Source organism: Biomphalaria glabrata, chromosome 5, assembly GCF_947242115.1.
Source record: "Biomphalaria glabrata chromosome 5, xgBioGlab47.1, whole genome shotgun sequence".
Taxonomy (NCBI): Eukaryota; Metazoa; Mollusca; class Gastropoda; family Planorbidae; genus Biomphalaria; species Biomphalaria glabrata.
Genome location: NC_074715.1, coordinates 51,807,759 through 51,825,119, shown reverse-complemented (window position 1 = coordinate 51,825,119; position 17,361 = coordinate 51,807,759). Strand labels below are relative to the sequence as shown.

The 17,361-nt window shown below is 40.3% G+C and overlaps 1 protein-coding gene across 1 annotated transcript; it reads left to right on the top strand.

The window, feature by feature from the left end:
- The first annotated feature begins 4,757 nt into the window (after positions 1-4,757).
- Positions 4,758-16,586, top strand: LOC129926446 (uncharacterized). Its single transcript, XM_056030538.1, has 3 exons — positions 4,758-5,603; positions 6,841-6,934; positions 16,306-16,586. The coding sequence occupies exons 1-3, from the start codon at positions 5,531-5,533 to the stop codon at positions 16,481-16,483; spliced, it is 345 nt and encodes a 114-aa protein (XP_055886513.1). The 5' UTR covers positions 4,758-5,530; the 3' UTR covers positions 16,484-16,586.
- The last annotated feature ends 775 nt before the right edge of the window (positions 16,587-17,361 follow it).

The window sequence follows — 17,361 nt, the reverse complement described above, 5'->3', positions numbered from 1 at the left end:
GAAACTTCTCAATAACCTAACCAGGGCGAAAGAACCAAAAGCAGCTGCGCCCCTGCAAACGGCTCAAGGCTTGGTGGTCACTGACTCTAAACGGTCGGACGCTCTAAACCATGCCTTTCCGGCCATCTCTAGGACGGGTGAGAGGAGCGAAGTGTCGAAAGCTCTAGACAGCATCAGGAAGGCGAAAGCGAAACGCAGATATGTCTATGGTGAGGATGAGACGAGCACATTCATCAACTCTTTTACCTACGGAGAGCTAGACATTGCACTTCGGAAGTGCAAATTGCGCAAGGCACCGGGGCCAAATGGGATCAGCAACGAAATGCTGAAACATCTCGGTCCCATAGGCAGAAGGAAACTGTTGGATTTGATCAATCGTACTTGGACTAAGGGGGATTTCCCCAAGGCTTGGCGAGTGGCAACGATTGTTCCCCTGCTCAAAAAGGGGAAAATCCCAGATCGTGCAGAAAGCTACCGACCCGTCTCGTTGACGTCCAACGTCGGGAAGGCGGCCGAACGCATGGTCAACAGAAGGCTCACATGGTTTCTAGAAACGAAGGGTCTCATTGCTCCTGAACAGGGCGGGTTCAGGAGGCAACGAAATGCGATCGATCAAGTGACGTTATTTATGCAGAAAGTAGCGGATGGCTTCCAGTGGGGCAACACAAATCGACCTGGTCAGTCGACGCTAGCGGTATTTATCGATCTCAAGCAGGCCTACGACAGAGTATGGAGGCCCGGCTTGTTGTTGAAACTGATGAACTTAGGTGTCGGTTCATATATGCTTAGGTGGATCCAAAATTTCCTCACGGAAAGAACGGTACAGACTCGTGTTGGTAAGCACTTGTCGAGGAAACTTCCACTTGAGCAGGGGGTGCCGCAGGGATCGGCACTCAGCTGTACGCTGTTTTTGGTCTTTATCAACGACTTGCCGGCTCTTTTGAAATGTCAGAAGCTGTTGTTTGCAGATGATATCGTGTTGTGGGAGTCAGGGAGAGACCGTCAACAACTCATTGACACTCTCCAGCAGGCATTAACAACTATATCCTGCTACGCCAGAATGTGGAACCTTGAGGTAAACCACTCGAAGTCGGTTTACTCATGGTTTACGCTGGGCCGTGATATATTGAAGGAACCTGTCGAGCTTAGAATGGATGGCAAGATTCTGGAATGGGATAAAAAGCCCAAGTACCTTGGAGTAATTCTCGATCAGAAACTGACTATGTGCGATCATATCCAGCAGGTAAAAGAAACAGCTTCCGAGAAGCTGAATATCGTAAAGAAACTAGCTGGAACGAAGTGGGGAGCGAGAGCTGACGTGCTGAGAGGACTGTACATGGGTGCAGTACGCTCTCACATGGACTACAGTCTTCCTGTTCAGGTCTGGGCCTCGCAAACGACCTTAGCAAGCCTAGACTCTGTTCAGAACCAAGCCTTAAGACTAATCTGTGGAACCTTTAGGACAACGCCAATTGCCGCTGGCGAGATTATGGCAAACATCCCACCGTTGAAATTGCGCAGAGAACGAGCCGTCATACTAGCTCACGAGAGATATATGCGGCTGGAAGATGGATGCCCACTCAGAAGTCTGGTCGACAACTGGGAGGGTAGGAGACGCCTCAAAAACCGGCCTTGTTTCATGCATGTGGCACGCGGGCTGGTCAGAGAGGCGAATCTGCCGGTGGAGCGGGCTGCTCTTTCCCCGTCCGGTTCTATCTTCCCGATGGAGGCTCTCGGCATGCCGACGATACGGAAGAGCCTACTTGACCCAGTGGTGACGAAGCAGAGTCCAACCACACGGCTACTACAAGCAGCCAGAGAGACTATCGCATCATATCCAGCCGGAGTAACCACCATCTACACAGACGGTTCTGTGCGGACGCTCGAGGGAACTGTGAAAGCTGGGTACGGAGCGGTAGTTCGACTCTCTGGCAATCCCGAAAGTGACGAGCTCAGTGGATCCTGTCAGCAGAAAAGCAGCCTCGAGGCTGAACTCGAAGCAATGTTCCAAGCACTGGACTGGGTGGCTACGATGGTACGTAACGGGACTGCGTCAGCGCACGACATAGTCCTTTTCACGGACTCGGTGGCCGCACTGGAGGCCATAGAACGGCTGGATGAAGGTGCTAGAAGGGTATGGGACGTCCTAACGGTCGGAGGGCGTCTCCTACGATTCGGCGTGAACGTTACTTTGCAATGGGTGCCCGCCCATTGTGGGGTGGTCAGCCACGGTTTGGCTGACCAGCTCGCGAAAACCGCGGTCGCAACGGCGCTCGAAAATGATGAACCGTACTCATATGAAAGTGTACGATCCCTAGTCAACCAGCGCATGTTGACACTTTGGCACGACGGCTGGGATTCTTCGGACAAGGGGCGTGAGCTTTATCGGGCAATGAGGAGACCAGACAGAAGAGATGCATGGTGGCAACTTAATCGTGCGGAACAGGCAGTCCTAGCCCAGTTCCGGGTCGGCCATTGTCCAATTGGTGCTTACCTCGGACGATGGAAGGAGAACTACGACACACGGTGTCGCCACTGCATGGAGGACGATGAAACAATAGAACACATTCTTTACGAATGCAGAGTTCTGCACGAAGGACGATTGGGACAAGCTATAGATAGAGAAAATACTGGTTCATGTACGACACAGAGGCTGTCCTTGTACGGGGACAAGGCAACCTTAAGACTCACTGCTCGCTTCCTCTCACGTGCTCTAAGGGAGTAATTCTCAGCATGTTTTTCGTTGTCAATGGGGTTTCTGACTCGGAACAAGGGAAAGAAATTGTAAATTGACTGAAGTTGTGGTGTAAGCTGAATTAGTTCCCTTTATAGGTCGCCGTCTTAGTGAATACAAACCTGAAAAATAGGTCGACACTAGAGAAAGAATAGATAACTATACCATCTTCATGTTTAAAAGCTCTCCACTAACAGAGTGGTTACCGTGTTGGCTCGAGAATCACGAGAAGGCTTGAACCATGACTTCGAATTAAAAAAGCAGTATAAAAAAATAGTTACAAAAAAACAACAACCTACTTACAAAAAAAAAAAAAAAAAGCAAAATAGAAAAAAAAAACTTAGAAAAAGCGAAATATAAGAAAAACTAACAAAAAAAAAAAGCAGAATAAAAAAAATACTAACAAAAAAACACCAAAATATATAATAAGAAAAAACATCAACCAAAATATAAACAAATAATTTAAAAAAAAAGGAAAATATACAACAAAAAATGCTAATAACAAAGTAGAAAATAAAAAAAAACTTACAACCCCCCCCCCCAAAAAAAATACAAACAAAAAATATTTACAGAAAAAAACAAAACAATAATAATAATTAAAAAAATACTTGCACAAGAAACAAGCAAAGTAAAAAAACAACAACTTATAAAAAAAACAAAACAACTTAAATAAAGGAATGTTCCGCACAGATAACTCCCTTCTTCCTCTAACCAATTTACTACTACTTAACCGTTAGTTCTTCTGCAGTCTGTGTTTTTTTTTTTTTTTAGTTTTTCAACACTGCAGAGTGTTAATTATGTTGGGCTGTAGTGGCAGTCGTCTGTCTGGGGTGTACAAATTAAAGAGGATGTGATTCACACTTTCGTGTCAGGCTGGGCGCGGTGTCTACAGCTGCCTGGGGGACTGTGATTACTTCTGTTGAGGTGATAATTTACAGGTGTACGCCCTCTCTGATGAAATATTATAATTTGACCTTTGCCGGGGGGGGGGGAGAAAATTGTTACTATCCTCGTTTGTGATTACGGGCTATATTGATTCGAGAGGAAGGATGGCTGCCTGGTCTTGCGGTTTGCGCGCAGGACTGTCGTTCGGTTGTCTCGATGGTCCTGAGTTCATACCCTGCCCACTACCAGCACTACCACTACTACCCCTACTGATAGTAAGTGTGTATGTGTTTTGAGTGGGCGGTAGTGCAGTGTGTGTGTGCCTGTGTATGAAATGACCAGTGGACCTTGAGTGTACATGGTTGAGTGAACAGCAGTGTGTCAGGGCTGTGTGTCAAAGGAGGTCAGTTTTAGAGAACAAGTGGCTGGAGTAAAGAACACAATGGACCTCATTCACCAATCGTAAACAAACAACATTTAGTCACGTGATCTTAATGATAAAACAATAAAAAAAAAAACTGTCACGTGACATCATGAGATCGTAAATTATATAGAAGAGATAGAGCACCACGTGGCTAAATGTTGTTTGTATACGATTGGTGAATGAGGTCCATTAGAGACTAATAAATGCATTGGAATTTAAGTCATTGGTTAACATGCATGACTGAATGCATGACGCGCAGGACGTAATCATCTTCTTTTTTGAAGTTACGTAAAGGCACATTCCTCGTCCCATATGCTAGGACAAATCTGTACAAATGCTCCTTCTTCCCTAGTGCTATTAGAGCATGGAATGGGTTGCCTGAGGCAGCCAGGAAAACCAGTGGCTTGGCAGAACTTAAGTCATTGGTTAATATGCATGACTAAATGCATGACGAGTAGGGCGTAATCATCTTTTTTTTTTTTTGAACTAACGTCTGTATTATATAAGATAAGATAACGTCTATATATTATATAAGATAAGATAACGTCTATATTATATAAGATAAGATAACGTCTATATTATATAAGATAAGATAACGTCTATATTATATAAGATAAGATAACGTCTATATTATATAAGATAAGATAACGTCTATATTATATAAGATAAGATAACATTGTGTTCATTGAAGTTCATATTGTTTTAGTGTGTCTACTACAGTAGTCGTGCTGGAGATTCGGGCTAGGAAGTCGAATATCTTGTTCCATAGATGACTTCCGTTTTTGAAAGTCTATCAGCCTTTCCCCCCATAATTCCTAAGCGGCCAGGGACCCGCTGTAATGTGAATGTTATATTAAATTTTGATATTCTTAATGTATTAATGACCACTAGTTGATTAACGAATTGGTTATATTTTTAATTAATGTATGCGTTGTCATCAACTATGCATAAGTATGCTAAATATCAACTTGATCCGAGCATGGGAAATGGGAGAAAAAAATGTATATAAGATTTGTACCAGAGACGAAGTGACTATAAGCTTTGTAAAAAAAAAAAAAATCATTTGATGTGTCGCGTAACATGACCCTAGGTGACGATCAGGTCAAGGTAACCCTACTAACTTTAAAGTTTTTATTTTAGGGCGACAGTTTTGTCGATTTAGGTGGTAACCTGTTGCCTATGTGACGTAGCCACTTCGACGGTCCTTGGTTCGAGTCCTCGGTGAGGCTTATCCAGGTTTCATAATAGTTGTTTCACCTTCCTCTCAATAACTATTGTTGTACCTTGGTGCTGCTACAATATATTCTCTATATGCAACATGTCTTTCACCAAATTTGTTCTATATTCTTAGTTCAATAAGTATTGAAACTTATATCAACAATTCTAGTCGGCTACTACCCTGCGAAGCTAATCCTATATAATTCGCCATCCCTCGTTTCATACTGGTTAGATGTCACTTCAAGGGCGCCAACTCTTACACATGAACAATGAGACCCTCTACAGTCATCACAATGTTCGCTGGCTTGACTGTGAGTTATGCAGCAGTTATAGTGATGATGGGTAAGCTAATTTTGTTAGTCAGGGATTAGATCTAGTTAATATAATATTTAATTGATGGCAAAGCCTACATAATGAAGAAGTGTAACGAACCCATAATAGCCAAATACACAACTTAGCAGGGCGGAACTAGAACCGATGAAAGCGTAGCATTTTATTTCCTCTGCTAGTTACAAATACCTTGTAGGACAACCCTTAAGTCTAACAAGGTTACTGTTACGTTTTGTTATATGATGAGACTCTTTTAACAATGTAACAACATATAACTACAATGTCATTGTTTATAATTAATTTAATCTTTATTAACAAATATATTATTTAGTTTCCTTGTTATATGGCTCAATGATCTATGGCTCTCTAACCTATGGCTCTCTGACCTATGACTGTCTGACCTATGACTATGTACTATGACTCTCTGACCCAGATTTCGGGGCCCTATGCGAAACGGATTGCGCGGGGCCCAATCTGGGTAGGGATAAGGATAATAAGTGAAAATTAAGATTTTGTATTAGAAAATAAATTTGTCTTTGCATTTTATTCATACTTTACTAAGAAAAAACATCACAGTCAAATTAACTCTACGAGCCATCTACAGTAGATAGTAATGTCTTAACAAAAAGCCGATATAAATTTAGATATGCCTTTCAGATTTACTATCGACTAGCAAAATATCGCTTTTGATTTTTTTAAAGAGATCGAGATAGATTTAGATCTATATTTGTATGCCAGTGACTATTAAAGTAAATTGAGTATTTCAACTTTTTGTTTTTGTTAAAATTCGCCTTATTATTACATTTTTATTAATGAAAAGCAGACGATGCCCTTTAGTTTTAAGCGCGAGTAGGATTGGCGTTTTCCATATAGAATGACACCTCGAAATGACAATTTTGTCTGTTTCTCGCACGAGTTTTCAGAAGATTTTAATAAATTCAGGTGATTTTCGTAACTTTTTCGTATATTTTGTAATTTCACGAGAATTCCAGGAACTCTTTAATAATACGTTAAAATGGTTTAATTTAATAATTGACACCTAGAATTCGCGCGGGCCTATGAAAGTGCGGGGCCCACTGCGGCATAGGTTGCAGTGGCCTAAGACCGGCTCTGGTCTTACCTATGACTCTCGGACCTATGAATCTGACCTATGACTCTCTAGACTATAACTCTGACCTATGACTCTCTAGACTATAACTCTGACCTATGACTCTCTGGCAACTATATTCTTTCTTTGTTTCACTGGCAGATCAATGCCAAGATGGCCACAAAAAGGGAGAGACGTGGTATCTAGCAAATTGTGAGCAATGCGTATGCTGGAACGACTACTATTACTGTGAAAGGTAAATTCTAGCATAGGTCTACAGCATTGATAAACACACTAAACATACAAACGTTCTGTATCCAAGTACCGGTATCTTGTTCTGTAGTGAAATAATGTACCCAAGTACCGGTATATCTTCTTCTGTAGTGAAATAATGTACCCAAGTTCCGGTATCTTGTTCTGTAGTGAAATAATGTACCCAAGTACCGCTATATCTTGTTCTGTAGTGAAATAATGTACCCAAGTTCCGGTATCTTGTTCTGTAGTGAAATAATGTACCCAAGTACCGGTATCTTGTTCTGTAGTGAAATAATGTACCCAAGTACCGGTATCTTGTTCTGTAGTGAAATAATGTACCCAAGTACCGGTATATCTTGTTCTGTAGTGAAATAATGTACCCAAGTACCGGTATATCTTCTTCTGTAGTGAAATAATGTACCCAAGTTCCGGTATCTTGTTCTGTAGTGAAATAATGTACCCAAGTACCGCTATATCTTGTTCTGTAGTGAAATAATGTACCCAAGTACCGGTATATCTTGTTCTGTAGTGAAATAATGTACCCAAGTACCGGTATATCTTGTTCTGTAGTGAAATAATGTACCCAAGTACCGGTATATCTTGTTCTGTAGTGAAATAATGTACCCAAGTACCGGTATCTTGTTCTGTAGTGAAATAATGTACCCAAGTTCCGGTATCTTGTACTGTAGTGAAATAATGTAACCAATTTCCGGTATCTTGTTCACTCTCTTATTTCTACAAGTATTTTTCACCCTTCGCTACGGATGGCTGCTTGGTCGTGCGGTTGGCGCGCTGGACTGTCCAGCGGGACAGTAAATCATTTTAATCATTTTACTATCAAACATTTTAAAAACATTAAATAGCAGCGCCGGACTTAACCATTGTGACCAAGAAATCATGAAAAGAGAACAAGTAATCTACTATGCATTTTTACAGGTCACAAAATAGCAGGGCCGGACTTAACCATTGTGGGGCCACTAGCGGATCCAGAACTTTGGAGTGGGGGGGGGCGATTTTTTTCCAAACCTTAACCCTAACGCCCAGTAAACCCTAACCCTATGCATAAACGTGCGTACAGCATATATATATATATTTACTAGTGGGGTTCGGGGCGAAGCCCCGACGCTAAAAGCTTTTTCTTGCATTTTTCACTGAAGAAACGTTTTCTACTGACATCTACAGCTCATTATTAAGTAGTGGGGTTCGGGGCGAAGCCCCGACGCCAAAAACATTTTCCTGCATTCTTCACTGAAAAAAAACGCATTCTCCTGATATAAAGCTCATTATTCATCCAAAAGACCTTTTGAATAATGTTGAAAAAATATTCTTATATGAATTTATAGGCCCTTAATACTTTGCAAATAAAACCGATTTGTTCCTTGAAAAGATAAGATACCCCCAAAGCAAAGTCTTTCTTAAAATAATTATGATAAATTCATGTGAAATTACATAAACTTTGTCTGGAAAGGGGAGGGGTGGTAGAGTGAAAATAATTAATCCTCGCTCCTTTTTATAATTTCTGCTAATGATTGCATTTGGAATTCAAGAATAGGGGTGGGGCGACTCGATAAAAGAGTTAAATGTATAGCAGAGATAAATTATATTAGTGACAGATTTTTCTTATTTTGTAATTACTTAACTATAATGCAAAAGAAAAAGTATTGGTTTGTCCAATGGGGGCAAAGCGATTGCATGTATCGCCCCTCCCACCTGGTACAACAATTTTTTTAATTTTATATTTATTAATCATAAAAATTTGAGTTTAAAGTGTGGTGCGACAAAATAACACAATGGGTTTACATTTGAATATGTAGTATATATTATATAGATATTAAACTAATTTTGTTCACAAACAATGATTTCTCCGTAAAAGTAGGACCGCCTTTCCCCACTCAGAGGGCTAGATTGGGGGGGGGCAGTACATGCAATCGCCCTCCCTTTACACCACCGCATCGGTCAAAATACCAGAAGGGGAGCGACATAAGATAAAATTTATATATTAATTCAACTAATTTTGTCCCAAACTATGATTTCTCCATAGAAATAGGACCGCCCCCCAGCTCAATAACAAGTTTTAATCATGTAGATATTTAATTGGTTCTGTTAGCAAGCTGTGATTTCTACAAATTGGATCGTCCCCCCACTCGAAAGTTTATGTGGGGGGGGGGCGGGATTGATGCCATCGCTCTCTCCCGACCCCACCAAATCGGCCAACATACAAGAGGCGGGGGCGAAATAATCTAAAAACAGGTAGAAATATAAATAATTAGTATATATTATTAACATAAGTAATACATTCGTATGCAAATTGTGTGAATTCTATACTAAATTTCGTCCGCCCCCCCCTTGGGAGGGAGGAGGGTTGCGTTCGGCCGAGGGGGAGCGATCGCCCCTACCGCCCCCCTGGATCCGCCAGTGTGTGTGGCCCTATGCGAAACGGATTTCGCGGGGCCAAGTTTGGGTAAGGAAGCGGATAATAAGTGAAATTTAAAAGTTTGTATTAGAAAATAAATTCGTCTATGCACTTTATTCATTCTTTACTACGTACAGAATTACTTTACGAGCCTTGCGTGTAGCAAAGTCATACAGTATATCATAATAATTCTGTTTCCTACATAGATCACGATCAATAGCAAGAATTACCAAACTGTTTCAATATATCTTTGAGAATAGATGACCTGAAGTAATTCTTCATTAGTTTGAGGCGCGAGAAGCTTCTTTCACCAGATGACACAATTACGGCTAATGCATTATTCCGTATTAATTTATCGCGCGTAGAATTGGGGTTTTCCAAATTGAATGGCACCCCAAAATGACACTTTTTGTCTAAATAATTTAATGACTTTTTCTTATATTTTGCAATTTCGGGAGATTTCAAGGAGCTCCTGGAGGGTGCGGGAAATCTGTTTTAAGTTATAAAATGGTTTAATGTAAAAATTTATACACCTTGAAGTAGCGCGGGTTCTATGAAAGTGCGGGGCCCTTGAAAGTGCGGGGCCCACTGCGGTCGAATAGGTTGCAGTGGCCTGCAAAATAGCGCCGCATGCTACGCCGCCGGTCGACTAGTTCTCATTATTTCTCCCACACTCAATCTCGGATAAAGTTGACATTTTAAAAAATAATTTATTGTGCCTAAAAAAAACATGAATCAATTAAAAAATTAAGCAATTATTCAATTAATTATTGATAATTTTTTTTTGATAGATATAAAAAGGGAAAAAAAAACTATACATAATTAAGAGATATAAATGTCAGTACGGAGTTCTTCACTTAGCTTTTTTTTTAAAGATTTTTTTTTAAATTTTGCTTTTTTTCGTAAGTTATGGTTCATTGTTTAGGTATAACTGCTAACTTCCTCTTTTATCTTTTGTCATGAAGGTTCTCTAAATTGAGAGACTTTGCCAATGCTGTTACTCTAGAACAGTGTTTCCCAAACTTTGGACTTATTTGTACCCCTTCTAGAATTTTCGTAACATTGATTTCCCTCCCCCCCCCCAAATCGATTTAATTAATAACACTGCTCTAGAAAGTAAAAGATTAAATATGAATATTTGTTTTAAATATCACGACTCTATTTTGCTTTTAGTTATGTTTTCGTGAGTTGAAAGTCGTAAAAAGAGGAAGCTAATTCTAATAGTGCCCTAAAGCTTTAAAGCAGTGATTCCCAAAGTGGTCTATATAGACTCCCAGGGGTCTACGAGACAAAAAAGTTTGGGAACCACTGCTTTAAAGGCATCTTACTTTAGAAAATACATGTAGTCACAGAGATAGTCTCCACCGCTGATGTTAAAAAGTCAACACATGGCCTCGTTCAGTCGCCTCGCTACTATGGATCATCTCGGTGAGATGAATGCCTGGGCATTAGTTGTGGTCGGAACGATGTCGCCCACACATCAGTTCCCCCCCCCCCTTTCCACGCTGCTGATGTATCCAAAGGAACGGCAGTGCCGATACAGTTTGGGGTCAGCGGCATCGCAGGTTTTGCCAGAGTGTAGCGCTGGGTGCTGCAAACTGCCTTAGGGTCGCCAGCTCCTGATTTTTCCTCAGGGTTGACTCCCAAAGCATTTCCCATGATTAAATAACAATATCCGATTTATTCACCTTTATTCCCCTTTTCATTTTAAAGCGTCATAATGTCCGTCTGCCAATCCAAGTTCAAGGATACATATTAATGTGTATAAAAAACAAACACTTCCGGCTGACATTTTATTTTTCTATTAAAAAGTATTGACCTCCAACAGCTTGCATGGCTGTCGCTGTATTAATTACAAATGTACAGAAAGCGTGTTTGTATTGGTTCTCATATTAAATTAAGAACAATTCCTGATTGATATATCAGTTAAAATAGAGTTTTGTTAAGATCTGAATATTACAACAAAAGTATAACACTATTTGCCACAAGCTGTATTATTATTCTGTTATCTTATAAATGCACATTCCTCGTTCCATATGCTAGGACAAATTTGTACAAATACTCCTTCTTCACTAGGGCTATTAGAGCATGGAATGGGTTGCCTGAGCTAGCCAGGAAAACAAGTGACTTGGCAGAGTTTAGGTCATTGGTTAATATGCATGACTGAATGCATGACGCGTAGGACGTAATCATCTTCTTTTTTAAAGTAACGTCTGTATCATATAAGATAAGATAAGAAAAGATAAATTACAGACGTTACATGAAATGAAAAGATAATTATGTCCTACGAATATTTGAACAAGCAGCTACCAAACACATATTGCCCCAATACTTAATCCTATCTTATCTATTACAGACGTTACTTCAATAAAAAAATAAAGTAATAACAAAAAATAATTTCATCCTACACATTTCATGTGCCAATCTAGTCATGTATGTTAATCAATGACTTAAACTTTGCCAAGTCGTTGGTTTTCCTGGTGGATTCAGGCAACCCTTTCTCCAACGCCCTGTAGATCTATACTGAACTAATGTGTTTTGGAGAGGCAATGTACAAACAACGCTTATATAGCAACTAACATGAGGAATACGATATCACAAAAGATGAACAAAATATTACACTGACAATTTATTTTTTTGCCTACAGTCAATCTAAAGAAATAACACGCAAACTATAAAAAATCCTTTAAGAAAAAAAAACAACTAAATCTAAAGGGGAAGAACTCCGCCGTTTCAATTACATCTATCAATAATGTACAAGTTATTTCCCTTTTTTGATATTACACAAAATAATAAATTACTGTGACATAATGGAGGATTTAATTATTCTTGAGCTATTGTAAAGACACGAGTAAATCCCCTTAGAAAGTTTATATAAGGGTCTGCGACGTGTATTTCGTTGCTACTTGCTCCTGAGTTACCAGTTCGACCACTTGACCTTTTGATCGTCTTTGAAGGCTCTTCGAGCTCTAAGTTTGAAAAAAAAACCTGCTTGGACGCCAAACAGTAAAAAAAAAAAACCTGTGAGAACACAGTTCTGTTTGAGAGAGACCCGAGTCAATGCCTATGTTAAGCATTGCTGTTTCCAATGCCTATGGCCCCGGACGCATGCTTGGCTGAACATGGCCGAAGGTCGAGGACACCGGGAACCTCCGCCATTTTCCTTCGTTATACCAAGCTAACCGTGGGGGACTCGCCATTTATGTAACGGTCCCTTTAGGAACAGCGCATGGATGTGTGACAGGTTTATGGGGACTCTTTTGCAACTCCGCCCGTGCAAGAGGTGGATTCTCGTCTACCCGTGGGCATCCCACGGGAGTTATGTTTCGCTATTCATTTCGCCTAGTTACCCCCTCAAGTAACCGTTTCCACCCGGGTGCCACGATGAGGCAGAACAGCGTACCCGGGGACTACTGGTCCTGTGTTATGTACTGTATATATTTTTTTTCTGTTAGTTAGTGGTCGTGTGTCTTGGGATACTCGGCAAAAGTGTGCCCTGCTCTGGAGATCTTTGGGCTAAGTATATCTTTAGTCAATATTGTATTTTATATAATGTGATTAATTAGTAGATATAGCCTCAAATGATTTCCAGGGGCAATATATTGTAACCACGTTGTGGCATTTTTCTAGCCTTGTCTCTGAAGGATTCAACTCTGTATTGAATCATCAGATAGGCTTTACCGAACGGATAAGTGGATTCTATGAAGCTTATAGGCTCATAGGTTTTCCTAAAGCTTATAGTTCATCGTGACCCCCTTTTTTTATGGCTAAAAGTGAGTGTGTTGGCCTGAAGCCTGTGACCTTGTAGGATGGCTGCCTGGTCGTGCGGTTTGCGCGCTGGACTGTTGTTCGTATTTATCGACGGTCGAGGGTTCAAACCCTGCCCGCTCCCATCCCCCGTCGTCCTGCGGGAGGTTTTGGACTAGGAAGTAAACTATCTTCAACTCCGAAGGAACATCCGAAACATGTAAAACATTTTACAAACAAACATTTACCCCGGAGTGGCCAAAAGTGGTCGTGTTTTGACCTGAGACCTGTGACCTTCATTTTGATTTTCACTGATGTGTGATTTCCCGGATTTGACAACAGATTGTATATTTAGTTGTAACATATGACTAGGGCGGTTTGCCATACTCTTTTTGAATGTGTTAACTTTTGTTTATTTTTGAAGGCCTGTGATTTGATGGCGGTTTAGTTACACATTTATTTTACTCTTCATGTAAATAAACTTTGTATATATGATTACCTGCGACTTTGTTAAATTTTGTTTTGCATACTTTAGTTTAATTGTATAACAAGAGGTTATACTTAACAACCTGGTGGGAAGCGTGGTCGAGAGGCTTGGCTTGGCTACCTAGAAGGGGGCTCGAGGTTCGACACCCGACTCGGGCAGAGTTGTGTTTACTGAGCGCCTAAAGGCAGCACGGAAAACCAACTCCTAGATACCCCCTCCCCTCCCCTCACCGGTCCACAAATGAGATTGGACCAAAAGCGCTCTGAGCATGCTATAAGCATGAAAGTAGCGCTATACAAAAGCTAGAATAACCTAGGAAATACAAGTAGGGCCAATATGCCAATGGACAAACGTGCCAGCACACCTTTAACACTGATCTGTTGATCTAAAACACCTAAATGTAGCTATAATTCTAATTGAATCTTTTTAGCTATAGGTCAATTAACTGATCAAAATTGTGTTATGTAGAATGGGGTGCTCTTTTAGAATCAATCCCCATTATTATGTAACCTGGGGATACTCTTACAAGCAACCTCATTCCATATGTAACAATTACCAACAATTAATTGGCTAATTGATTAACACAAACCTAGTGCAATGTACCCATTAGAGCTGGGTGGACCTCAAAATTTCTGAATTAGAAATCTCAGCTTGGACTCTGAACCCCTCGGTTCGCAAGCCAAGTGTTTTACTACTTGGCCAGCACACGACTTATAGAAAATTCAGATAATATTTGATTTCTTGAGGCTGGCAAAAAAGAGATGGCGTACACATTGCATCTAATTTAGAGAATCATTGTTACATCATGCACCGAGAATCATTGTTACAATTTGCACCGAGAATCATTGTTACATCATGCACCGAGAATCATTGTTACATCATGCACCGATAATCATTGTTACATCATGCACCGAGAATCATTGTTACATCATTTTTGAATGTGTTAACTTTTGTTTATTTTGTGTTGAGAAGGCCTGTGATTTGATGGCCGTTTAGTTACACATTTATTTTACTCTTCATGTAAATAAATTTCGTATATATGATTACCTGCGACTTTGTTAAATTTTGTTTTGCATACTTTAGTTTAATTGTATAACAAGAGGTTATACTAAACAACCTGGTGGGAAGCGTGGTCGAGAGGCTTGGCTTGGCTACCTAGAAGGGGGCTCGAGGTTCGACACCCGACTTGGGCAGAGTTGTGTTTACTGAGCGCCTAAAGGCAGCACGGAAAACCAACTCCTAGATACCCCCTCCCCTCCCCTCACCGGTCCACAAATGAGATTGGACCAAAAGCGCTCTGAGCATGCTATAAGCATGAAAGTAGCGCTATATAAAAGCTATAACAACCTAGGAAATACAAGTAGGGGCCAATATGCCACTGGACAAACGTGCCAGCACATATTTAGCGCTGATGTGTTGATCTAAAATACCTAAATCTAGCTATAAGTCTAATTGAATCTTTTTAGCTATACCCGCGAATAGGTCAATTAACTGATCAAAGTTTTGTTATGTAGAATGGGGTGCTCTTTTAGAATCAATCCCCATTATTATGTAACCTGGGGATACTCTTACAAGCAACCTCATTCCATATGTAACAATTACCAACAATTAATTGGCTAATTGATTAACACAAACCTAGTGCAATGTACCCATTAGAGCTGGGTGGACCTCAAAATTTCTGAATTAGAAATCTCAGCTTGGACTCTGAACCCCTCGGTTCGCAAGCCAAGTGTTTTACTACTTGGCCACCACAGAATAGAAAATTCAGATAATATTTGATTTCTTGAGGCTGGCAAAAAAGAGATGGCGTACACATTGCATCTAATTTAGAGAATCATTGTTACATCATGCACCGAGAATCATTGTTACAATTTGCACCGAGAATCATTGTTACATCATGCACCGAGAATCAATGTTACACCATGCACCGAGAATCATTGTTACATCATGCACCGAGAATCATTGTTACATCATGCACCGAGAATCATTGTTACATCATGCACCGAGAATCATTGTTACATCATGCACCGAGAATCATTGTTACATCATGCACCGTTCACATACGAATTTCTTAGAAAACCTCTGTTGAAAACCATTTTACTTTGGACGTAGCCAGGATTTTTTTCGGTTGGGGGGGGGTTTGTTTTACTATACCCTAGAATAAGTTTTTCTTGGAGTTAGTGGAAAATTTGTAGACTCTCCGCCCTTACCAGTAATGGGGTCTCAAAACCCCTTTGGCTACGCTCATAGCATTTTCAGTGTGTGAGTGTGTGTGGGGAGGGTTATAGTAAATTTCAGAGGGGGTTTTAAAATCAAAATCTTCCTCAGCTATGCTCTTGGAATTTGGGGATTGTCGTTTGCATTTTTTGTTTGTTTGTTTTGTTTTATAGAAGAGGGGAATTTAACTGCAAAACCCCCTGGTAGGGCTTTTAAACTCAAAACCCCCTTGGATGCGCTGGGGCAAATGATGGTTTAGTATTCAAATCTCACCTAAAAAAAAAAACGAAATCAAAGCAAAAAATCAGTCACTAAAGTCTGTCTCTCTTCCCTCTGCAGGGAGGGGATTTCATTTCGGGAAGGGGGGGGGGGTTGACTTTGGAGTCAGTCCGTGACCATTAGCTCATAGCCTCCTGTTAATGTTACTTAACACTACATCTTTTTATTCATTATGATTTGAGGTGTAAACAGACAAAGTACACCTAAAGCTTTCTCTTTTATTTCGCAGCTGCGGTGTTCAAACTATGGTCTACGACCACACTACATGTTACACTAAGACCAACGACACTGCCAACTACCCAGAATGTTGCACACCACATCTGTACTGCGAGGGAGATACGGACTTTAACCCAGCCAATTTAAATTTAGAAAATCCAGCTCAGTGGGAACGCATTTCAGCCCATTAACCCTTAAAACGCGTGTGGTAGTTTAGCCTCTAAACATCAGAATTGTAATTCCGTTTTGTATGCACTCATTTTAACGCAGCTCAGCACTTTAAGGGTTAAAAGATACTCTGTTAATTATAGATTTTTAAAATAAAAAAAAAATTATTCACATAAATGTCTTGTTGTTTTTAAACAATTTGATATTTAATTTGATTCTACACTCCTTATTTGGAAATACTGCGTTACACATTAATCTTCGGACTCGAAGACAAGTCTTATCATTATTATTATTATTATGTTAGAAATGAACGAGTAGTCATTCTCTGGCGCTGGTCGAGTTTCGCTAAAGAGAAACAAAATTCATCGTAGTTCCTATTAACAGTTTCCACTGAGGAATTTTCTGGTGATGTGACAGGTCTGCAGCAGTACCGCCCTCTGACAGGCAACGAAGATGTTCCTAGGAATGTTAAGGGCCTTGAAGGTGTCTGTGAGGTCAGTTGTTATTATCCCCTCGGTTGATATAACAATAGGGTATATTGTTATTTTGGACAATTTCCATAGACGCTTAATCTCCAAGCCTAGGTTCCCATATTTTCTTTGTTTTTCTATCTCAGTTTTTCTTAAATTATGAGACAGTGGTACGGCGATATCGATAATGGTAGCGGTTTTTTCTTTTTTATCGATGAACAGCAGATCCGGGCGATTGAAATCTACCGTTTTGTCGGTCAGAATAGGCCTATCCCAGTACAGCGGATGTTCAGTAGACTCGAGAACCTCTTGCGGAGAGTATTTATAATAAGGGGGTGTCCTTACCGTAGTTATTATTATTATTATTATTATTATAAGAATTGCGGAGAAATAATTATATGGCTTTGAAAAGTACAGTTTATCCACACTTC